We start from the raw sequence: 25,627 nt of genomic DNA, 5'->3' as shown, positions 1-25,627 counted from the left end.
ATTCTTGCTTAAACTAAGCTTAATTTCCCCCCAAAGCATATAAGTGGACTACTTCCTTAAAATCTTTAACTATACCTCCAGCCAAAAGGACTGAAACACATATATAGCAATAAAAAGCCACATTTGAAACTAAAAATATCATTCCTGAAAATAGTAAAAACTAAGTAAAAGTAGCATACTTTTCTACTTATTTAACATATATTGTATTTTGTGCTAAGCACTTAGCATATATTCCTTCAATTAATTATTTAAAAAAAATTTTTTTTTAATGTTTTATTTATTTTTAGGAGAGAGAGAGAGACAGCGTGAGCAGGGGAGGGTCAGAGAGAGAGGGAGTCACAGGCTGAAACAGGCTCCAGGCTCTGAGCTGGCGGTCAGCACAGAGCCCGATGCGGGGCTCGAACCCACGAACCACGAGATCATGACCTAAGCGAAAGTCGGACGCTTAACCGACTAAGCCACCCAGGCGCCCCTCAATTATTTTCAAAGTAAGCTCTATGCCCAATGTGGGGCTTGAACTAATGAACCCCCAGATCAAGAGTCTCATGCTCTACTGACAGAGCCAGTCAGGCATTACCCCTTCAATTAATCTTAATTTCCTTTTCATTTAATCTCCATAATAATGGTATAAGGTAGTTTATAGAAACTATAGCTAGTAAGTGATAGAATTAGGAATGAACCCAGATATGTTGACTCCAGAATTCCTACTCTTTCTCTCATACCCCCAACAGCATTCTCCTCTCTTTACATTATTCTTTTCACTCCTGTTGCTATTATTATACTTAGTAGATTATATTACAACCATGTCTACATAATTATTTTCTCTACTACTTCTTATAGACAGATTACTCTTTTTTTTTTAAATGTTTTTTTAAATTTATTTATTTCTAGGAGAGAGAGAGACAGCGTGAGCAGGGGAGGGTCAGAGAGAGAGGGAGTCACAGGCTGAAACAGGCTCCAGGCTCTGAGCTGGCAGTCAGCACAGAGCCCGACGCGGGGCTCGAACCCACGAACCGCGAGATCATGACCTAAGCGAATGTCGGACGCTTAACCGACTAAGCCACCCAGGCGCCCCGACAGATTACTCTTATGGACAGAAATTACAGATATAATTCAATGTGAATCCTTCAACTAGTAAGGTGGTAGATACTTGTTAAGTATCCTATACATATTTATCAAAGGAATGACTTTCTCATTATATACATAACTCGTAAATCATAGAAAAAGGGAGTCTTTCAGGGTGCCTGGCTGGCTCAGTCAGTGAAGTGTGTGACTCTTGTGGGTTGAGCCCCATATTGGGTATAGAGATTATTTAAAAATATAATCTTAAAAGGGGGAAGTCTTTGATTTGACTTTTCTAGCTACCATTATTGTTCACACACTTCATGTCAGAATTGTAACAAGAAACTCTGAAGTGGACTATTTTCCTCTAGTCTTCCCAAGGACACCATTTATATTTATTGTCTTTAAAGCTTTTAAACTTTTCACCGCTCATAATATCATCTCCTTAACTGAGTGTAAGCAAGCAAAATCATTTGTCAGTTATTAAAATTATCTTTTCTCCCCAAAGCACGTAACAAAACAATTTTAGAACTAGATAGGAACTTAAGGCTTATTTAGTTTCCGATGGTTCACATAATTTGTCTAAATTCACAGAGTTTACAAGCTGGATCCTAGGTCATCTGACTCCTAGGTTCAGGGCTCTTCCTACCTCTGTTAGGGAATAAAGCTACCTCTATGAAAATAATTAATACATCCAGTTAAAAGTAATGAAATATCAGAAGATGACACAACACTGCCCGAAAACAAAGAAAACGAAAACTCTCTAATGGTCTACACAGAGGAGATAACAGACTTACCCTGACAATGAAGAGCTCAGCCCCAAGCTGTGCAGTTTGTTCTGTAGAAAGCTGCAAGCAAGCAGAAGACAAAGTAAATGTCCAAGAACTCGCTAGTTAGTGTCAGTTTAATATCATTCATGTAACAGACTGTAAAGGTCAGACTAAAATCTCTGATCAACATGGAGTTCTGCAATATTGAATGTAGCCTGAACAAACAGACTGGTAAAGAGGTGCACTAACTCTTCTGAAATATAGATTTTGGGGGAAATAGTAGCTGTGATGGGAAAGAGAAAATTATTCAATCATTGGAGTTCAGGTACCTTGGCAGCCAGGATGGAAATGATAGCAACTGCCATCCTTTGCATGTTTTGATCCTCATGGTTGCAGAGCCACTGCATGACAAGCTTGGCTGCTTCAAACCTGAAAACGCACAAAGGGTTTCATGAATGAATCCTGGAGGCTCTGGCACAGTCTTAGAGCTCTAGCTGAGAACTGATGCTACAATTTAGGTAGGTGTGAAAGAAAGGGATAATTCCTCTTAACTGATACAGAATAACAATTATACTTCAGCTTCTGGAGATGGTGCCTCATTGTTAATTCTGACACTTGTAAAGAAATAGTTTGAAAAATGTCAAAACTATCTGGCATTCATCTTCTAGATTATAACATATTTCTATTCTGTAGTGATTTCTACACTATATTGAGTTTTTTCTGGTTTCCTTATATTATAATATATATACAATATATACCTAGCACAACAGAAATAAATATTCATTCATTCATTCACAAACATTTATTGAGCCCCTGCTTTGTGTCAGATATTGTTCCTGGTGCTGGAGATCGAGTAGTGAACAAAACAGAAAAATATCTATACTCTCATAGAACTTACATTGTACTGTGGATGACAGACCATAAACAAGTAAAATACATGGTACATACTATAGAGAAAAAAGGATTAAGCAGGTAAAGAGGATAGAAAATGTTGAATTTTAAGTACAGTAACTAGCAAAAGCCTCACTGAAACTTTTGAGGAAGTAAGAGAGCTGGCCACGTGGTTATCTAGGGGAAAAGCATTCCAGGCAGAGGGAATGGCAGACACAGGACCCTGAATAGGGAGTATGCCTGGAAGTTTTGAAGAATAGCATGGAAGCCAGTAAGGCCAGAATAGAGAGAAGAACAAGAAGTGCAGTATTAAAAGATGAGGTCAGAGGTAACGGGACCAGATCTTACAAAGTCTTTGTAAAGAATTAGCTTTTATTCTGAATGAGATGGAAAGCCATAGAAAGATTCTAAGCAGAGATATGACATGAACTCACTTATGTTTTTAATAGGATTATTGTATTAGCTGTGTTTAAAATGAACTTCAAGAGGGCAAAGAAAGAAGCAAAGAGAGCAGTTGAGAGGTTACCACATGATTCAGGAGAGAAATCACTTTTAGTCCAGTCCAAATGGTAGAAATGGAAGTGAAGAGAAATGGTTGAATTCTAGATATACTTTGAAGATAGCTGGATTTGTCAAGGACTGAATGTGGGGTGTGAGACAGGAGAGAAATCAGGATGACACCATGGAATATATCTGATTATCTTACCCATAATTTCATCTTTCAAGACTCAGCTCAAATATCACTTCCTCTGAGAAGCTTTCCTTGACAAGTTTATCATTGCCTTCTCACTGCTCCTTAGCATTTGTTTGTAACTCTGTCAGAGAGTTGTGATTATCTGTAGCCTCACCTGAGTTCCTTGAGGTAAAGGACCATATCCTACTTAGCCCTCTTTACCAAGAATCCTCTTTACACCCAGTGTTTAATAGATGTTGGCTGAATTATAGTGATAGAAAGTACTCCTCTGCAAATTCCATCAGTTTACTGTTACCTCCTTTCTATTCCCAAGACCAGCTCTGATTCCTTTATAATAGATTCCTAATGGGCCATTCTGCCTCCATTGTTTTCCCTTCAATTTGTGTCTACACAGCAGTAATACATAAATCTGTCAGAAAACTTAGTTATGATGTCATTCCTATATTCACAGTATTTTTGGACAATGGGCCCATACTTTCAAATATTTTGTTGTCTACCCTATGTTTACTGCAAAGTAGACTGCTTGTTAGTCCCCAAACATGCCCACAGTTATGAGTTAAGATAGCCTGATAGTTAAGAGCACAGATTCTGAACTTCCTTGTATTTTGGGGTTTGAAATTTAGTTCTACCTAATGTTGCTGATAATAATAAAATAAATTCTTTTATCACATGAAGCAGTAAAGTCATTAAGAACATCACATGCTCTGGAATCAGCCTGGATTCAAATTATCAATTCCACCAATTACTAACTTTGGGAACCTAGGGCAATTTCCTTAATCTCCATGAAAAAAATCTTCAATTTTCTCACTTGTAAAATAATAAGATCTATTCTATAGGAATGCTGTGAGGATTAAATGATATTACACATAAAGCTTAAGATTCAGTATAGAACTTGGCACATACCAAGCTTTTGATAAAGGTTATTTTTTACTAGTATTATTATCAACTTCTGTGCCTTTATTTTTGTGCAGTTCCCACAACATAAAACAACCAATTGGACCAGCTCTCATCTTCAAAACAATATAGCATGGATGTAAAAAGTAGAGGTTCTGGAGCCATTCTGGATTTAAATCTAAATTCTGAACCTGCTATCTTATCACCTTAAGAAAGTTACTAAACCTCTCTATGCCTCTGTTTCTTTATCTATAAAATTAAGATTACAAAAGTAAAAATTTCACAAGACTGTAAGGACTGAATAAGCATAAGTAAAACACTTGGCATAGCATCTGGCAATAGGAAGTGCTTGTATACAGGTTAGTTGTTATCTTTATGATCTCAAATGCCATCACTAACATGAAATCTTTAATGATCACCAATCAGATGAAATCTTTCCCTCCTCCTTTGGGGGCTCAATGCATTCTGTCATCTTCTTCTATGAAAAATTCTGTCTTCTGTTATACTCATTTTTCATTCATTCATCCACCAAACATCCACTTAAGCACTAGAGACAAAGAGATTAACCAATCACAGTCTCTGACCACAAAGAAGCTCAAATCTAGCAGAGAGCACTGGCTAGAGCAGAGGTAAGTAAACTATAGTCTACATTTAGTGATCTTATAACCGTGGGTCCAGCTCCTGTTTTCTACAGTTTTATTGGAACATAGTAAAATCTCCACTTTTTATATATTGTCTATGACTGCTTTGGAGGTACAATGACAGAGTTAAGTACTTCAAACAGAGACACTATGACTCATAAGCCCCAAATATTATTAGCTGACCCTTTAAAAAAATTGGCCAACTCCTGGGTTAGTTGATAATTTTCTTTTAGGAGAGTGACTATGTCCTTTCTACATATGACTTCATGTAGCCAGTATAGATGCTCAATATTTATAAAATAAAATTAGTAATCTACATGGGATATCTGTTGTCATATTTTTATCCAAATTATTTATTTGAAATAGTAAATGGAACACCTCATTCCTCATTGCTGCTTGAGATACACACTTTTCATAAAACCATAAGGTACATTTTTTCAAAATACCATCATTAAAAAATTATATTTAAAATATTAGAATGACAAAAATAATCACCTTTTTAGCTCTCAAAGCACAATATTCTAGAAAACAAGGGAACCATTTATACTTACTTGAATCCAGCTATCTAACCTCCCTTAACCTCTCTTAAAAAGTTTCTTCTATAATTCAGTATCAAATAACAATAATAATAAGAGATATGATATAGAGAAAAGACACTGGACCTGGAACTAGAAAACTTGAGTCTTTCTAGTCTTGCGGTTACCAGACACAAAACCGTGAGCAAGACAGAATCTAAATGCCTCAGTTTCTTCAGCCTACAATATTGTGTAGACAGGCTAAAACCCATAATATAAAATATGCATTTTTAAGCAGAGGGCTATGAAAACAGGGGCCAATCTATCAGGAATGTCAAAGTACTAAATTATACAAAGTAGAGTTAGCATTCTATAGAGTAACGCACAATCCCATCCACTTAATTAACTGTATACCAAGGATATCCCAACTGGTAAGAAATGGCACAAGACAGATTTTGCCCCATTTTAAGTTCTAGGGCTATCACTTGCCTGTTGAATGGAACATCTTGAAGGATCCGGTCACTGCAAAGTGAAAGGAGGCAATTCTTCTGTAACTAAAGAACCAAAGGGAGAGAAAAATTCCTGAATGAAATATTGCTTTGTTATTTTTTAACCAGGAGTAGCCTTTATAAAAAAAGGTGACTGATAAAATGCCAATTATTTCTTACAACTTTTATTCTCTCTACCAACTGCTGAAAGACTAACTTCCACTGGACCCATGCAAGTTTACTTGCACATATTTTGTCTTTTCCATTAGATGAGACAGGATAATAAATAGAGTTAATACCAGCTAATCTTCTTCCCTTCTGGGAGCCTTTGGGTGGGTCCTGCTTTGTCCTCTGTCCACCTGGCTTCCAGAGGCCACAAAAGCCAAAGCCAATCCAATCCAATTTGGCAATTGCCCTCAATGAGGGAAGCTATCTTTAATGATCCACTCACCAACCTGGGTTGTCATTTTTACTTGGTTTTTCACCTCTGAGTATTTTTTAACATAATTTTTTTAATGTTTATTTATTTTTGAGACAGATAGAGAGGCAGCATGAGCAGGGGAGAGGCAGAGAAACAGGGAGACAGAGAATCCAAAGTAGGCTCTGCGCTGACAACAGTGAGCCCAATGTGGGGCTCGAACTCATGAACTGTGAGATCACGACCTGAGCCAAAGCCAGATGCTCAACTGACTGAGCCACTCAGGCATCCCAACTTCTGAGTATTTTTTATTAACTTATCAACTGCCTGCTAAATTTTAATAAAAAATATAGGGGCCCCTGGCTGGCTCAGTTGGTTGAGCGTCTGACTGCTGATTTCAACTCCAGTCGTGATCACACGATTCATGAGACTGAGTCCTACATTGCTAACAGTGTGAAGCCTACTTATGATTCCCTCTCCTCCCACTCTGCCCTCCCCCTGCTTATGTGCACATATGCTCTCTCCCAAATTAAATTTAAAAAAATTAAAAAAAAAAAATTCAAGCAACATTTTTAGTTTTCATCCTGAGGATAGGACAGATTATGTAGTCTACTATAGTGCTAGAAATAGAAAACCCATGTCTTATTTGTTTCTGTAACCCAGTACTTGATAGTGCCTGGCCCAGAACAAAGAGGCTACGGCTGTTTGCTGAAATTATCACAAACTCAAGATTGAGGTAGAAGATGCGTTTTTTAATGGTTTGCACTATTTCCATCAACATTTGGATTTAAATACTTTTAGTCAGGGAATGTACTCCAGGTTTCTACTTCTCTGTTGTCCTACACTCAGTCATACCATAAATTTACTACTTAACAGCCTGCAAAGGTATTTGAATTTCTAGTCTTGGTCTACTAAATAGAACTTATAGAGGTAAGGAGTTGGTAGGGGATACTAAAAGGACTACTTGATTAGGAATTCCCACATGCTTACCTGCTGGTGATTGGGAAAATGTTCCATGGCTTTGAGCAGCAAATGGGTCACATCAGCCAGCAGTCGGACAGGCATTCCTGCAGCAAGATCCTGTTTAGTTAAGTTAAACACACAGGCGCTTGCAGCAAGTTGTACTGGCAAATTCATAGGGTGGTTTCTCATCCCAGTAACCACAAGCTGGAAAAAAAATTAGTTCTTTTTATTTACACTATAAATACAAGCCTTCTTCTTTTTTTTTTTTAAATGTTTATTTATTTTTGAGAGACATACACACACAAAGAGAAACAGAGAGCAGGGAAGGGCAGAGAGAGGGAGACACAGAATCTGAAGCAGGCTCCAGGCTCTGAGCTGTCAGCACAGAGCCTGACATGGGGCTTGAACTCACAGACAAGGAGATCATGACCTGAGCTGAGGTTGAAGGCTTAACCCACCGAGCCACCCAGGTGCCCCAATACAAGCCTTCTTAACATAGATCCTTACTTTGTTGATCTGTAACTTCTAAGGTGTCTTATCTTTTTTATCCTCAAGTGCAAAAGCCTAGGGCATAGTAGTCACTCATCAACATGCAGTTCCTGCCTACCTGGTCCAGGAAGGTTTCAAGTTGTTCATGTCCAGGTATTTTTCCATTGGGCTAATGAATATTTTCTATTCAGATAACTCATCTTTGTATTTCTCAGACGTAGTACAGTGCCTATTATATGCTAAGCACTAAATAAATTTTTACTGACTTCAGAGTAAACCAGTGGCAAACTTTTTACTTTCAAATCCTGACATTCAGTTCCTTGAGAACACTGCTGAAGTTACAGTACCATAAAATCTATTCACTTCCTTCTGGGTCTAGATAACCACTTCTCATCTTTTCTTCTCTCCTCAAACCCCAACAATTCCTCCCAATCCTCACTATCAGCTGAAGCCCTTGCTTCCAATTACACTGAGGAAATGAAAACATTCAGAGAAGACCTTCAGATTCTCACTACCACATGTATCCCCTTTACCAGTATTCAACCTGCAATTGCTGACTTCCTGCCTATTACCATAAAGGATCTTTTGGGCTCATCTCTGAAAGTAATCCCTCCACTTATATGGTAGCTCTTTCCGTTCTTGTTTACTCAAGAACATTGCTCCAGCTCTCTTCCCTCTCCTATATCAATTTTCCATTCTGTAGTGGATCATTCATATCATCATAGGACAAATAAGCTATTTTTCTCCCATCTTAAAAAAGAAAAAAAAACCCAACAACTACTTCTTCAGTCAACTATCATCTTTTTCCTTTGTGCTCCTTTGCAGCTAAATTCCTTAAAAGAATTGTCTATATTCTTTCAAGTTTATCTGTACCATTCTCTAAATCAATGAATGACTAAGTATTTAGATTAGGACTATAGGTCCTTTGTTGCTCAGGTTCATAGTAACCAAAACCACAAAAAGATAATTCATATACCAAGTACCAATATCCTCTGGTATATACAGAGGCGGTGACAGGTGTTAGAGATAAAGCATATCAGTAATTGAAATGTTAAGCACCCCATTCTCAAAATTTAAGATAATTGGGTGGTTAAGTCATTTTTGGCTCTACCACTAACTTACTGTTACATTATTTAACCTCACAGACCCTCAGTTACACAATCTATAAAATAAGAGATAAAACTTATCTCTTGGGATTGTTGTGCCCACTAAATGAGGCATCAAATATAATATAGTCCTATACTCACGGGCTTCAAATGTGTATAAGAATTATCTTTTTTTTTAATTTTTAAAAAATGTTTATTTATTTTTGAGAGAGAAAGAGGGACAGAGCAGGAACAGGGGAGGGGTAGAGAGAGAGGGAGACACAGAATCCGAAGCAGGGTCCAGGCTCCAAGTTGTCAGTACAGAGCCCAACGCGGGGATAGAACTAGTGAAACACCAGATCATGACCTGAGCTGAAACTGGATGCTCAACTGACTGAGTCACCCAGGTGCCCCAAGAATTGTCTTTGGATGGGGCACCTGGGTGGCTCAGTCGGTTAAGCATTGGACACTTAACCGACTGAGCCACCCAGGCACCCTAAGCATCCAACTCTTGATTTCAGCTCAGGTCATGATCTCACAGTCATAGAATCAAGCCCCAAGTTCAGCTACATGCTGGGCCTGGAGGCTACTTTAAAAACAAATTGACCTTTCTTGGCCTTCAAAAGCTGTCTTGGTTAAGAGATTGTAATTGAGGAATAACATGAGTTGATTATGAAAGCACAGGTGGTTCATAAATGTTATGGAAAGTTGCCTTATGGAATTCCAATATTGTATTTCTTTAAAAAGTTGATATGGGAAGCAATATAATGCAGTATTATAATTCTAGTGTCACAATTCCATTTTCTACTATGGATGGTGGAAAAAAATATCACACTGGTCACTGGTTTTAGGTAGTTAAATATGAAGTAGAAGACAATGATACTGCTTATTGAGACTACTAAAAAACTTCAAAAACTTTATGCAACTATCTTCTCTCTTTCTCATTTATGGCTAAAAATTAAAATCATACATCATTAATCCCATTACCCACCCCACCCCCAACCCAAATCCAAAGATCAAATGCAAATTTTCCCCCAATTATCTTCACAAAACCATCATCTATATCCAGGGAGATAATTTCAAAATTTTCGTATCCAGTTTCTTATTCTTACCTTTAAAATTTCTGGCTTTGTTTTTTCCATCACATGAGTCAGGCTAAAAAGGTGAAACAGAGCTTCCCGGACAAAGAATGCCCGTTCACTGTACCGTTTCAATGCTTCTGCAATCTGAGTTTCATTGGCTTCTCCAGACACCTTTAAACATATAGCCAGAAGATTAGCTTTTAGGATTTTTTCAACCCTTTAACTTTCTCTATCCAAACACCATTTGTATAGATGGCATCCAGGATAGCTATGTAAGGCCTGAAACAAATGGGGATGATTACTTTCCAACCACCCAGGATAGTTATTGTATGAAGGTGGACATATGCTAAAGAGGTGTTAAATAGGCTTACACTCCACGATAAGCCTATGGGTAAGATCTTCTATACTGCACCTAAAGTAAACCTCAAGATATTTAACTCTATTTATAAAGCTTTACCATGTGATTAGGCTCTTACCTGTCTCTTAAGGTAACCCCTTAACTCCCCTAACTAGATGTTAAAGCTACACTGGCCTTTTTTCTCTGATCTTTTATTTTTTTAGTGTTTATTTATTTTGACACAGAGAGAGTGTGCACAAGCAGGGGAGGAGCAGAGACAGACAGAGAGACAGAGAGAGACAGAGAATCCAAAGCAGAGTCCAGGCTCTGAGCCTTCAGTGCAGAGCCCAATGTGGGGCCTGAACTCATGAACTGTGAGATCATGATCTGAACCAAAGTCAGATGCTTAACCAACTGAGCCACCCAGGTGTCCCTTCGTGGAATAAGTCAAACTCTTTCCCAGCAAAATTATGTATAATATTCTTTCTGACTGAAATCTTCCTCTTTCTTTGAGTAATTTCTATTCATCCTTCCCAATTCAAGTTAAATTACATTTCTTTGGAGAGGTCTTCCATGACCCACCAATCCAAATCAGGTCCCCTTGAAACATCTCCTTCATAACTATTATTTTAATCCCCCTACTCAACTGACTCTTTCACCACTATATCCCCAACAATTAGCCTTATGTGTGGCTCACAATAAGCACTCAATAAGTATTCACCAAATAACTGTCAATTTCCCCAGATTTATCTAGCTCCCATTCAACATCAAGAGAGTCTTTTTAGAAGTGCCCGGTTGGCTCAGTTGGTAGAGCATGTGACCCTTGATCTTGGGGTTGTGAGTTTGAGCCCTACATTGGGCACAGTGTTGACCTAAAAAAAAATTCTGTTCAAAAGCAGGTCTAAGGAATTTCCTATTTTTACAGGTTAATACATCTATCTTAAGCTGTGGTTCACACAGTATTAGGTAACCAAATGTATATAATACATAGTGACTTTTTATAAAAATAATACAAGAGCAACTGGGTGGCTCAGTCATGACTTTGGCTCAGGTCATGATCTCACAGTTCATGGGTTTCAGCCACAGCTGTGCTGACAGCTCAGAGCCTGAAGCCTGCTTTGGATTCGGTGTCTCCCTCTCTCTCTGTCCCTCCCTTGCTTGTGCTCTTTCTCTCAAAAATAAATAAACATTAAAAAATTTTTTTAAAAAGGTAATCCAACTAAAAACTGAAAAGGAAATTATTAGGATATCACCACTGATCCCCAATGAATTAATGGAACAAAGTGTTGGATGTCAACAACCACTAACATCACAGAAAGAAAAATAACCATACATTATGCACTTCCTTGCTGAAAGAGCAGAATACCTAAGGGTCCTACCAAAGGGATCAAACATGAGTATGATTAAGCCTCCAAATCTAGCCACTAATTTGCAGAAAATACAAAGACAGAGAAATATGCACCATGAGTATACAATCAAGAATATCCAGGGTTCCCTGGGCTCTAATCGGTGGCACATGCAACTCTTTATCTCGGGGTTGTAAGTTTGAGCCCAACATGGTGGTAGCATAGATTACTTAGAAATTTCTTAAAAATCATAAAAAAAAAAAAGAGAGAGAGAGACAACCAGATCCAGACTGAGAGAAAGTCTAAAAGGCTGGATCATGGGGCACCTGGGTGGCTCAGTCATTAAGCATCTGACTTCGGCTCAGGTCATGATCTCACTGTTTGTGGGTATGAGCCCCGTGTCAGGCTCTGTGCTGACAGCCAGCTCAGAGCCTGGAGCCTGTTTCGGATTCTGTGTCTCCCTCTTTCTCTGACCCTCCCTTGCTCATGCTGTCTCTATCTATTTCTCAAAAATGAATAAAACATTAAAAAGTTAAAAAAAATAAAACCCTGGATCATTTAATAGACAAATTATAAGGAAAAGAAAGGAATGGAGAAGGAATCTGTAAATTAAAAGATACTCAAGACATATAATTTTGAAAAATGAGCAGAATTAACTAAATGCCTGGAGATAATCAAGTGAGTCATAAAACTATTTTAAAAAAAGCAAGGACATGGGGTGCCTGGGTGGCTCAGTTGGTTAAGTGGCTGACTTCAGCTCAGGTCATGGTCTCACAGTTCATGAGTTTGAGCCCCACCTTGGGCTCTGTGCTAACAGCTCAGAGCCTGGATCCTGTTTCAGATTCTGTGTCTCCCTCTCTCTCTGCCCCTCCCCAACTTGTGCTCTCTTTCTTTCTCAAAAAATGAATAAAACATTTTAAAAATTAAAAAAAAAAAAAGGACATATTATTTAAGTCAGGATAGAGGTTACTTTTGTGGAGAAAGAGGGAGCTGTGACCTAGATGGGGCACATGGAAGAACTTCAGGGTAGCTGAAAGTTCTATTTATTAACCTGAATAATGGCCTCAAGTGTGTTCACCTTATTTGTACCTTCTTAAGCTACACATTTGATATTTATGGTCTTGGCATCTGTCCTATTCACATTAAGGTAAAAAAAAAAAGCAAAAAAACCCCCTACCTATCATTCAAAGAGCTATAATCTCTCTTAAGTTGTAAAACTCAGACTAAGGACAGATGTGTGCCAACTGACACAAGAGCATTTGTAAGACTGTAGAAGTAACAATGCAAGTTTTTTTTTTTTTACAAATGCTTTTAAAATATGTAAAATATACACATACATATTAGTCTTGATTCTGTATTCATATATATAAATGGTTATTGAATAATGAAAAATTTCCAAGTGTTCAGTTTTAATCATCCTAAACTTTTTCAGGGTGCCTGGGTGGCTCAGTCAGTTAAGCAACCGACTTTGGCTCAGGTCATGATCTCACAACTCATGGGTTCAAGCCCCACATCGGGCTCTGTGCTAACAGCTCAGAGGCTGGAGCCTGCTTCGGATTCTGTGTCTCCCTCTCTCTCTGCCCCTCCCCCATTCACACTCTGTCTCTCTCTCTCTCAAAAATAAACATTAAAAAAATCATCCTGAAGTTTTTCTTAGATTTGGAAAGACATTAAAATATTATGTGAAATAAAGAAGATTATAAGCAGGAAAATGTATAACAATGATCTCAGTAATACTTGATTTACCCACATTTGGTTGATTCAACTACATTTTAAAATTTATATGAAATACAGCCTCAAGTTATCTTTGAATGCAAAATTAAAGAATTTTTGTTACTGAAAATTAAATACTCTAAACAAATTTCACTGCATGTATGTTTTATTCAGTGATCGATAATTCTCTAGCCAGTGATAAACCTTCAAATCAAGTAGTCTGGCTCTCAAACTATAAGCATCTTCAGTTAAGTCAAGTTCATATGCTAGATGATAAAAAACAAGTATCTGTAAATCTGCAAACTATTTATTTAATTAATTAAGGTCTGTGTTTGTTTCCCAAGGGTGTAAGCCGGGGGTAGTGGGGTGGGGAAAGAGAGAGGGAGACCAAGAATCCCAAGCAGGCTGACAGGAGCTCATTCTCACCAATTGTGAGATCATGACCTAAGCCAAAATCAAGAGTCAGACATTTAACTGAATGAGCCATCCAGGCACCCTTACAAACAATTTAAAACAGAGAAAATGTCCTTAACCACTAAAATAAGCCTTGTTAATATTTAACATACTAAGTAAAATTAAAATTTATATTCTAAGGAAAATTTTCCTTTTCTTTCCTTTTTTTTAAATGTGTATTTATTTTGAGAGAGAGCAAGTGGGGGAGAGACAGAGAGAAAGGGAGAAAGAGAATCCCAAGCAGGCTCCAGGTTGTCAGCACAGAGCCTGATGTGGAGTTCAATCTCACAGCCATGAGATCCACCTAAGTGGATTTCAAGTGGATTTCAAGAGTCGGATGCTTAACAGACTAAGCCACCAAGGCACCAATAAGGTAAAATTTTCTTATAGCACTCTGTATATAACTCATTATAGCATCTTGCACATTGAATTAAAGCTATTTTAAAATTTATCTGTATCCTCTCCATTACAATCCCTCAAGGGCAGGGGCACTAACTCAGACATCTTTATTATTTTTTTAAATATTTTTATTTATTTCTAGGAGAGAGAGAGAGACAGCGTGAGCAGGGGAGGGTCAGAGAGAGAGGGAGACACAGACTCTGAAACAGGCTCCAGGCTCTGAGCTGGCAGTCAGCACAGAGCCCGACGCAGGGCTCGAACCCATGAACCGTGAGATCATGACCTAAGCGAAAGTCGGACACTTAACCGACTAAGCCACCCAGGAGCCCCAGACATCTTTAAAAAGTACTTAGTAGGAGATTATCTTTGAAGCTGTTCCTGAATTTACAATTGAGAGAACATAGCAGCCCAGAAAGGGGAGGGGAGATTGATCCTGCAGGAGAAAGGAGTTCATCATGGCAGATGACCTAAAGTGATTCCCATATAAAAAACTACCAAGTTCAGGGAGACTGGGTGTCAGACTTTGGTTCAGGTCTTGATCTCATGGTTCATGGGTTTGAGCCCCACATAGGGCTCTCTGCTGTCAGTGCAGAGCCTGCTTTAGATCCTCTGTCTTCCTCTCTCTCAAAAATAAATAAACATAAAAAAATTAAACAAAATAAATAGGGGTGCCTAGGTAGCTCAGTTGGTTAAGGATCTGACTCCTGATATCAGCTCAGGTCATGATCCCATGGCTGTGAGACCGAGCCCCTCATCTCATCTTGGGATTCTTTTTCTCCCTCTCTCTCTCTCAAAATAAATAAACTTAATTTAAAAAAAAATTACCAACTTCTGGAGCCTGGAAGTCTAAGATCAAGTTGCCAACATGGTTGGATTCTCATTAAGGCCCTTTTTTGAGTTACAAATTGCAGACTTCTCATATCTTCATATGGTAGAAGGAGGGCTAGCTAGCTCTCTAGCCCTAAATAAGGGCACTATGCCCATTTATTTTTTATTTAAAAAAATTGTTTTAAAGTTTATTTATTTTTGAGAGAGCGAGACAGATCATGAGTGGGGGAGGGGCAGAGAGAGAGACAGACAGACAGACAGATAGACAGAATCAGAAGCTGGCTCCAGGTTCTGAGCTGTCAGCACAGAGCCAGACTTGGGGCTCAAACTCAGTAACCGTGAGATCATGACCTGAGCCAAAGCTGGTCCCTCAACCAACTGAGCCATGCAGACACCCCTTACTATTTCCATTTATAAGGGCTCCACCCCCATGGCCTAATTACCTCCCAGAGGCCCCACCTCCAAATACCATCACAGTGAGATTAAGGTTTCAACATATGAATTTTGGGGGTGACACATTCAATCCATTATAAACATATACATAACATATGCCTATTCTTGTTATTATATAAGTCGCTTCCTATACATACTATACAAAACTGTGTGTTTTTTCACTTAACAATATACTTTTGAGATCAGTCTCCCCCAGTACCTATAAAAAGCTGTTTTCCAAACTAAGGGCTGATGGAAGTTGGCAGGAGGGGAAGGGAGGTGATGGGCATGGAGGAGGACACTTGTTGGGGTGAGCACTGGGTATCACTTGACAATAAACTATTTAAGAAAAATAAAATAAAAATAAAAAGCTGTTTTCTTTTTTTAAAATAAAAAGTACTTAGTGTTTTTTGAAATGGATCAACTCTTCTGCCTAAAAACTTATATAGATCTTCACTGAATGTTGATTATTACAGTTCAATATAGGAGTCTTAGTTCAAGGGAGAAGTCTAGCATTTAGATTTTAGGACCAAGAAATGGAACACTTCAATAATTAGAGACCGAGGAGAGGAAGAACCAATAAAGGAAATTAAGACTGGTAGTCAGAAAAGTTTGATTAAAAAAAAGACAAGAGTGATATCCAGGCAGCTGAGTAAAAATAAGAATTTCAAGGAGGATAACAACTGTGACAAATGCTACCTTAGATCAAATAAAATAAAGACTAAGAACTAATTTTGGGTTTAGCACATTTACAGTGATTCTCAGGAACTGGAAACCACAGCATGCTAGATAACCCCAAAGTCTGGGAATGAGATGGCCAACACATCCTAATTGTGGAGGGGCGCCTAGGTGGCTCAGTCAGTCGAGTGTCCAACTCTTGTTTTCAGCTTAGGTCATGATCCCACAGATGTGAGACAGAGCCTCACACTGGGCCCCATGCGTGTACAGTCTGCTTAAGATTTTCTCTCTCACCGTCTGCCCCTCTTCCCCATTCATGCTCTTTTTCTCTCTTTAAGAAAAGAAAAAAGAGAAAAGCAAAGGAAAGAAAAGATCGTAGTTGTGGAGAAATGGAAGACTGAGGAAACTGATGGTGACAGAAGAGCAAATTGGGTGGGGAAATATTGATGACAGAAATTCTATGGTAAGTAGGAAAGAATTATGATTCTCAAATAGAGAAAATAAGAATTACTGGAAAGGACACATACTTTAGCATCAAATAGTCCAAGACAGAAAGGCAGACTCTAATATCAGCTGGTTGTAACCCTTAAAGCCATTTCCTCTCGCTGAGGCAGTAATACCTCTCTCAGAGAGTAAAGAAATCCAATTAAGTAATATACATCAAAATGTAATAAACAAACCACTTGTTCTTTTTAAAAAAATTTTTTTTAAATGTTTATTTCTGAGAGAGAGAGAAAGCGTGAGCAGGGGAGGGTCAGAGAGAGAGGGAGACACAGAATCGAAGGCAGGCTCCAGGCTCTGAGCTAGCTGTGAGCACAGAGCCCGATGCAGGGATTGAACCCACTAACCGTAAGATCATGACCTGAGCTGAAGTCAGATGCTTAGCTGACTGAGCCACCCAGGTGCCCCAAACCACTTGTTCTTATATCTACCAACTCAGAGTACCACATAATGCCTTATAAGGAATACTGTAGAGTCACATTGTCTCTATTTCTTGCATCCCTTTAGTGTGGCCTAAAAAACTGAGGCTTGTGAAGTTGAAAAGCCAACCTCAACTAATTTAAAGCATCACAATACTAAGACAATCATTTCAGACAAGATTGTTATCAACTCTGCTAAACTGGATGATTTGTTTTAAGTCTTTATTTATTTATTTTGAGAGAGAGACAGTGCAAGTGGAGGAGGGGAAGAGAAAGAGGGAGAGAGAGAATCCGAGGCAGGCTCTGCACTGTCCACACAGAGCTTGACATGGAGCTCATACTCAGGAAACTTTAAGATCATGCCTGAGCTGAAACCAAGAGTCACACTTAACAGACTGAGCCAACCAGGTGCCCCTAAACTGGACAATTTTTAATTTTTTTAACATTCATTCAATTTTAAGAGATGGAGAAAGATAGAGCATGAGTGGGAGAGGGGCAGAGAGAGAGACACAGAATCCAAAGCAGGCTCCAGGCTCTGAGCTGTCAGCACAGAGCTGATGCGGGGCTTGAACCCATGAACCACAAGATCATGACCTGAGCCGAAGCTGGACACCTAACTGACTGAGCCACTCAGGGAACCCTGGACAATTTTTAAAAAGGAGATGTAGCAATCTCAGCTCTCCTTCCTTAACATGACTATTTTTCAGCTCTCAAATCAGTAAACAAATAATTTAAAAGAAACATCAGTTTTTGAATATAGTTGAATAAAGGGCAAAAGTTCCAAAGATTGGTCTCTCTCTTTTTTTTTTTAAAGTATATTTCTCTTTTTGTAATAATCTCTACACCCACTATGGGGCTCAGCTTCATGACCCTGAGATTAAGAGTTGCATGCTCTTCCAACTGAGCCAGTCAGGTACCTCCCCAATGATATCTTTAAAAAAAAAATTATTTTAAAACAGTGATTCTCAACTTTAGCTGTATATTGCAATCACCTAAGGGGCTTTAAAAAAATACCGATGCCTGAACCCCACTTCCTTATGGTTCTGATTTAATTGTTAAAGCTCCACAAGTGATTTCTTTTAATTAAACATCTTTTCCGGGGGTGCCTAGCTGGCTTAGTCAGAGTAGCAAGCAACTCTTGATCTCAGATTTGTGAGTTCGAGCCCCACATTGGGTGTAGATTACTTAAATAAATACAACTTAAAAAAATTTGGGGGGGGGGTTGCCTGAGTGGCTCAGTCGGTTAAGCAGTCGACTTCAGCTCAGGTCATGATCAGGTCATGTTCGTGGGTTCAAGCCCCTGTGCTGACAGCTCGGAGCCTGAAGCCTGCTTCAGGTTCTGTGTCTCCCTCTCTCTCTGATCCTCCCCTGCTCACACTCTGTATGTATCTCTCTCAAAAATAAATAAGCATTAATTTTTTTTTCCAGCTTTATCAAGATATAATTGATATATATCATTGCATAAATTTAAGGTGCACAACATGATGATTTGATACAGATATATACTGTGAAATGATTACCATAATAAGGTTGGTTAACATAGCCATCACCTCACATAATTATGCTCCAGGTGATTTTAATTGTAGTCCAGGTTGAGAATCACTGCTTTAATGTTTACAGAGGTAGAAACTAAATAATGATAGCAAATAAAGTAGGTGTTTCATATGGCCAAGATTTCAAATAACCGTTCCATTTGTGAAATCAAACTTGTTTCAGAGGCATTATGGAATACAGATGTCCTACTAGCCTCAATTTTATAACTTAGGCTAATTCATTGGAGAGTCTGTTGGTTTTTAAGAAGAATTGGCAAAAGCTTTACTGTTCTGGTATCACACATGTTACAGAATTTTTGCCTTGAGAATATTACTTAGCTTAATGTTCCAGGAACACATTTCTTTCATCCTTCAGGACACAGGTCAAGCTCACCTCTTCTGGGAAATTCTCCCTCAACTCTCAGGATACAAGGATTTCTTCCCCTTCTAATTTTTACCATTCTTTGTTATCAGATCAATTTGTTAGGCATGTTACTTAACATTACAATAGTAATTTACATTTTTAATGTTTCCTTCATCAATAAGCCCTGTGCTAAAAATCTGTCTTGTTCCATAACAAGTTAAGTAAGATCCTCACACTTGTTGTTGCCTGGCACCTGGCTTATGTGATCTTTCCAAGTCTGGCCCTGATGCCTACTTCTCCAGCCTCATCTCATTGCTCTGTGACTTTCTACTGTTGAGTTCTAGCCACAGTGGCCTTCTTTCAGTTCCGTGGATGTACCATGTTCCTTCCTATTACACATATTGACATATATTATTCTGTCTAGAATGTTCTCTACCAAGCTACTCATTCTTAAGGTTTACACTCACTTCGGGCACCTGAGTGGTTCAGTCAGTTAAACATTCGACACTTGATTTCAGTTTAGGTCATGATCTCACAGTTCATGAGTTCAAGCCCCATACTGGGCTCTGGACTGACAGCTTGGAGCCTATTTGGGATTCTCTTCCTCTCTCTCACTGCCCCTCCTCTGCTCTCTCTCTCTCTCCCTCCTTCCCTCCACCCCCCTCCCTCAAAATAAATAAATTTAGAGAAGGGGCACCTGGGTGGCTCAGTGGGTTAGGCATCTGACTTCAGCTTAGGTCATGATCTCACGGTTTGTGGGTTCAAGCTCCATGTCGGGCTCTGTGCTGACAGCTCAGAGCCTGGAGCCTGCTTCTGATTCTTTGTCTCCCTCTCTCTTTCTGCTCCTCCCCTGCTTGCACCCTGTCTCTCTGTTACTCAAAAAGAAATAAACAAACATTAAAAAAATTCTTTAGAGAAGTAAATTAAGTCAAATTTGTTGAACATTCTCATACATAATATTGCGTATCTTCCAGATTCTTAGCACAATACAGTTTAAAGCATATATACATGTGTGTATATATAAAAACAAATATGTATGTGATATATATTTAAATATATATTTAAATGTGTATGTGTGTATATATATTTAAACCACACACACAATGTGGGCATATGATATTTGATTGTCTGACTCCCTCACTAAATTACAAGCTCCATGAGGGTAAGATCATGTCAGTCTGGCCTCACCACAAAATCTCCATGCCCAGCAAAGTGCCTAGTGCACAGAGGCACATAAACATTGAATGAAAAAAAAGAGTGACTCAAAATCATTTTTTACATACTATTTTTTAAGCCTAAATTTACAAATAATTTAAGAACTGAGATGTTCATAAGATGTTTACAACTAACTTTTCCTTCTCCTCTTTCTAGTCAATGATGGTTACTCAAAAAAGATACCTTGCCATTTTGGGTCACAATATCGACTTCAAGGCCATCCCTGACTCTGCTCCAAGTAGAATCAAAAGATGCTTCTGCCTAAGTAGTGTTGGTAGTAGGGAGAAAAATGGGGCTCTGGAATTAAATGTAAATCCAGATGTTGATTCTTTTTTTTTTTTAATATTTTTATTTATTTCTAGGAGAGAGAGAGAAACAGCGTGAGCAGGGGAGGGTCAGAGAGAGAGGGAGTGACAGACTCCGAAACAGGCTCCAGGCTCTGAGCTGGCTGTCAGCACAGAGCCCGACGTGGGGCTCGAACCCACGAACTGCGAGATCATGACCCAAGCGAAAGTCGGATGCTTAACCGACTAAGCCACCCAGGCGCCCCTCCAGATGTTGATTCTAACTAACTATAAATCATATAATTTCTATGAGTCTATGTTTCTCATCTATAAAATGGGGGGTGGGAGTTAATACCTATCAATGTAAAGCATTTAGAGGATACAGTGTACATTAGAAAAATATTAGTTTTTCTTAAATTTGCCATAATTCTATCCTTCAAGGTCTGACTCAGATACTATGTTTTTCATCGAGCTGCAAATTCTCCAGCTAGAAGAAATTTCTCCTACTTTCACAGCAATTACACTGATCCTTGGCTTTACAGTTGTTTCCGACTGTACCATCACTACTCCTATCACACTTAGCTCCTTGAAGATAGATCCTGTATCTTTTCATCTTTGAATCCCAAGCTGTACCTAGCAGATGAATTTAAACCATTAGGCATAAAAAACCTTAGGAAGAGCAAAATTTCACCATTTTTACAGTAATGGTTCTCCTTGGAGAACTTGACTTCCCAATGGACATCAATTCAACAGGACCTTTTTTAAAGTAATCCATTAGAAATGGTATGTTTCAGGGGCGCCTGGNGTAAAAGGCTAAAGATTTATTCGATCTGAAGAGAAACCAGAGTATTAAAAAAAAAAAAAAAAGAAATGGTATGTTTCAGTGGTTCAAAATATTTAAACATTACCATATTGAGAACGATCACTTATCCAGGGCCTACTAGGACTTGCACTTTACATATAATTATTAATTTTCAGAAGAATTCTGTAAGAATATCTGTTTTACAAATAACGAAATGGAAACCCAAAGTTACATCATAGCTTGCTCTGAGTCATGAAGCAAGTAAGCTAGGATTTTTATCGGGATTCTCTTCCTCTAAAGCAAGGTCTTTTCACTGTACAATGCTCTCTTTCATGAACATGTTCCATATATTGTTAGACATTCATCTTAATGGAATCTTATGCAAACTAAGACATTGGTCAGCCTGACAAAATAATACATTTTTAAAGTCTAACCTTCAAATGTCCTTCGCCGGTGAGGAATTCAGAGTAACCTGCATCAGTGGCCAGCAAACCTACAAATTGCATGCTGGGCCGTTGTTGTATAAAGGCTTCAACAGCTTTATCAGTCACATGCTTTCTCCCAGAAACATCTAGTGAGACGAGGTTGGGTAGGATGTCCTTTTGTTCTAGTAAGCGAAGAGCTATGTCTGATGTAAACTGTTTATCATCTGAAATATCAAGATGATTCAGATGTTTTAGTTCCCGAACAACATCCAGTATCTGGGTGGTTGTCATTTTTAAACATTTCAAGTGGTGCATGGTTAGAGACTTGAGCCGGTCTTTACAGGCCAGCAAAGCTGTGATATCTGTGATCGAGGTGTTAGAAATATCCAGGCTCTCTAATCTTGGCAATGAGGCAACTTCAGCCAGGTCTTCATTGTAAAAGAGAACGTTAGTGATGCTTAGTGCTCGAAGGCCAGAAAGCCGGCTGAAGCACCGCTCATAAGGATCTTCGAGGGAGAGAGTTAATGAGTTCAGCACGAGGCACTGGAGATTTTGCTGGATCCATTTGTTACTGCCAAGTCCACTGATGATGTCTGTAATTGTGATGTCAGCATTCACACCTGTGGCATCAAGTTCCACTAACTTGTGGTGGCAGAAGGCTTTCCGGAAAGCAACGGCAGAGATCTTGGCTTTGCGAATGCAAGCTCGCTTTAAGCGCATCTGGTTGCCCCTGAAAATGCCTACAGTTCCATCATTCAGTAGACCTGGAAAAAATAAGCAGCACTTTCATTTCAAAAAGTGATTAAAGAATAGCTAAAATTTCCAGCATACATTTCCAAAGCACGTCCATGTAACAGTATTTCATTTAATATATATAACAATTACAGAGGGTAAGAATATTATTATCTACAACTTATAGCTGAGTAACTGGGGCTCAGAAAAATGGCTTTCCAAGATCAGAGAGCAAGTGGAAGAATCAGGGTTGTGGTAGATATTACAGATATTCACTAATATCTGGTTCTACTTGACTTCCTGGACACAGAGACAACTATATTTCCCAGCGCACCCTTGGAGTTAGATGGGGCCATGTGCCTACTTCTGGCCAATGGGCTATAGGTTGAAAGACCTGTGAGTCAGTGCATGATTTCCCATGTTATCTTTTCCTGCCATGACAGCATAGTTTTCTGAGAGTGGCGTCTCCATCAGCCTGGATCCAAGGGTAACCATGGAGCAGAACCCTCCATGTACTTGCAACATTTATGTACCATAAGTGAGGTATAAATAAACTTCGTGTTAAGCTATTGAATCTGGGCAATAAAAAAAAAAAATAGAACTTGGATGGCTAGCCTGTCACTCTTAAATTAGAACTAAAGTGTTTGTTTAAAGGAGCACTGCTTTCTAGTGGACTTTGCAGACTTATTTATGGTTAAAGAGTTAAAAATCAAGAAAAACCTTTACCTATCACAGTGGACAAAAATGACTATATATTAAGAATTCCAGGGGCACTTAGGTGGCTCAGTAAGTTGAGTGTCAACCTTGATGTTGGCTCAGGTCATGATCTCACAAGTTCGTGAGATAGAGCCCTATATTGGGCTCTGTGCTGACAGCATGGAACCTGCTTGGGATTCTCTCTCTCTGTTTCTCTCTCTCTGCCCTTCTCCCACTCTCTCTTTCTCAAAATAAATAAATAGGGGTGCCTGGGTGGCTCAGTTGGTTAAGTGTCTGACTTTGGCTCAGGTCATGATCTCACAGTTCGTGAGTTTGAACCCCGCATCAGGCTCTGTGCCGACAGCTTGGAGCCTGGAGCCTGCTTCAGATTCTGTGTCTCCCTCTCTCTCTGTCCCTCCCCCACTTGTGCTCTGTCTCTCTCTCTCAAAAATAAACATTTATATTTTTTAAATGTTTTGTTTATTTCTGAGAGAAACAGCGTGAGCAGGGGAGGGTCAGAGAGAGAGGGAGATACAGAATCTGAAGCAGTCTCCAGGCTCTGAGCTAGCCACCAGCACAGAGCCCAATACAGGGCTCGAACCCACCAATCGTTTGATCATGACCTGAGCTGAAGTCGTACCCTTAACTGACTGAGCCAGCCAGGCGTCCCTCAAAAAAAAAACATTTGAAAGAGAGAGAGAGAGAGAGAGGGAGAGAGAGAAAGTCAAAAAAAAAAAAAAAAAAGAATTCCATTATTGTAGAATTACTGTGCAGTCCAATATAGTAACTACTTAGCACACACAGCTACTGAGCACTTGACATGCAGATAGTCCAAACTGAGGGATGTTGTAAATGTAAAATACACACCAGATTTTGAAGATATAGCACACAAAAAAAGTAAAATATCTCATTAATGATTTTCTTATTGTCTATACGCTAAAATGTTATTTTGGATATATTAGGTTGAATAAAATTATGAATTAGGTTCATGTGTTTCTACTTTTTAAATGTGGTCACTTGTAAATTTAAAATTTCATGGGACACCTGAGTGGCTCAGTCGGTTAAGTGTCCGACTGCAGCTCAGGTCATAATCTCAGTTTGTGACTTTGAGCCCTATATCGGGCTCTGTGCCGATAGTTCAGAGCCTGCAGCTTGCTTCAGATTCTGTGTCTCCCTCCCTCTCTGCCCCTTCCCTGCTCATACTCTGTCTCTTTCTGTTCTCAAAAATGAATAAACGCTGGGGTGTCTAGGTGGCTCAGTCAGTTAAGCGGCTGACTTCAGCTCAGGTCATGATCTCGTGGTTTGAGTTTGAGCCCCACGTCAGGCTCTGTGCTGACAGCTCAGAGCCTGGAGCCTGCTTCGGATTCTGTGTCTCCCTCTCTCTCTGCTCCTCCCCTGTTTATGCTCTGTCTCTCTCTCTCTCTCTCTCAAAATAAACAAACATTAAAAAAACTTTTTTTAAGGAATAAACGTTAAATTTTTTGTTTTTAATTTCATATGTGACTCACATTTATGGCTTATATTATACTTCTATGGGCAGTGCCATTCTAGGGAGAGTCTTAAACCACCTCAATTCTATTTCCAGGGAGTTGATTTAATTAATTAATTCATGTAAGTTTCCAGCCATGGAAACAGTTATTAAACAATTATTATGCAATTAAACAATTATTATATGCCAAACACTACCAAATGTATATACAAAGAAAAATAAGATGTGCCCCTAAACTCAAAGTATTCAAAATCCCATGGGGTAAAAGTCTCAAACAATGGTAACATACTAAATTACATGGTATACCAGAACTAAGTACAAAATACCAAGGAAACAAAGAAAAGGAAGCAACTCATCATGCCTGAAGATCTAGAAAGATTCAATGGAAGAGGTGATCTTTGAGTAAGTCCTTCAAAGATGAAGAAAAATTCAAGGATGCAGAAAGGTGAGGGTATTAAAGGAAGAATAAGCAGCATAGACAAAGTCTTAGCATACATATATCAAATCATGTTGTATACTTGAAACTAATATGTTATATGTCAGTTTTATCTCAATTAAAAAATGCCCTCCCAAAGTCCTCTGAGATGTGAAAGCACAAAACATAGAAAATGGCAAGTAGTTCTACATTGCTTGAACATAGAAAGGGGTAGAGCTACGTTTCCCTGATAAAGAGGGGAAGAAGAACGTAGGTTTAAGACCTAGATATGAGTGAGAACATAGTGCAATCCCAGAGATTTAAGCATGCAAGTGGGCAAAGACAAGAAACAAGGTGGGAAGGTGAGGTGGGGCTAGTTCACGCTGAAAGATAAAGAGAAGAAAAGAAGATCAGGCAGGGACCTTGGGACCCAAAGAATGACATGATAAAGTTCCTGAAGTTTTTTTTTCCTTGCCCCACATACCCCATTTAAAGCTAAAGAAGTTGGCAACCTGGTAATACAGACAGGCACAGACAAAAAAAAAAAAAAAAAGAAAAGCTAAAAAAAAAAAAAA

At 38.8% G+C, this 25,627-nt stretch overlaps 1 protein-coding gene across 1 annotated transcript in view; it reads right to left on the bottom strand.

The window, feature by feature from the left end:
* The window catches only part of ZYG11B (zyg-11 family member B, cell cycle regulator), a 57,124-nt gene that overhangs the window by 22,062 nt on the left and 9,435 nt on the right, over positions 1 to 25,627 (bottom strand). Inside the window, exons 2-7 of the mRNA XM_077779707.1 lie at positions 21,730 to 22,484; positions 10,023 to 10,163; positions 7,364 to 7,540; positions 5,957 to 6,021; positions 2,162 to 2,261; positions 1,860 to 1,910 (exon numbers count right to left, since the gene is read on the bottom strand). Of these exons, the coding sequence (XP_077635833.1) occupies positions 1,860 to 1,910; positions 2,162 to 2,261; positions 5,957 to 6,021; positions 7,364 to 7,540; positions 10,023 to 10,163; positions 21,730 to 22,484 (1,289 nt within the window). The remainder of the gene's footprint in view (positions 1 to 1,859; positions 1,911 to 2,161; positions 2,262 to 5,956; positions 6,022 to 7,363; positions 7,541 to 10,022; positions 10,164 to 21,729; positions 22,485 to 25,627) is intronic.

Source organism: Crocuta crocuta, unplaced genomic scaffold (genome assembly GCF_008692635.1).
Source record: "Crocuta crocuta isolate KB4526 unplaced genomic scaffold, BGI_CrCroc_1.0 scaffold168, whole genome shotgun sequence".
NCBI classification, from domain to species: domain Eukaryota; kingdom Metazoa; phylum Chordata; class Mammalia; order Carnivora; family Hyaenidae; genus Crocuta; species Crocuta crocuta.
Note: the sequence above shows the minus strand (reverse complement) of the source record. Positions and strands in the feature narration are given on the sequence as shown.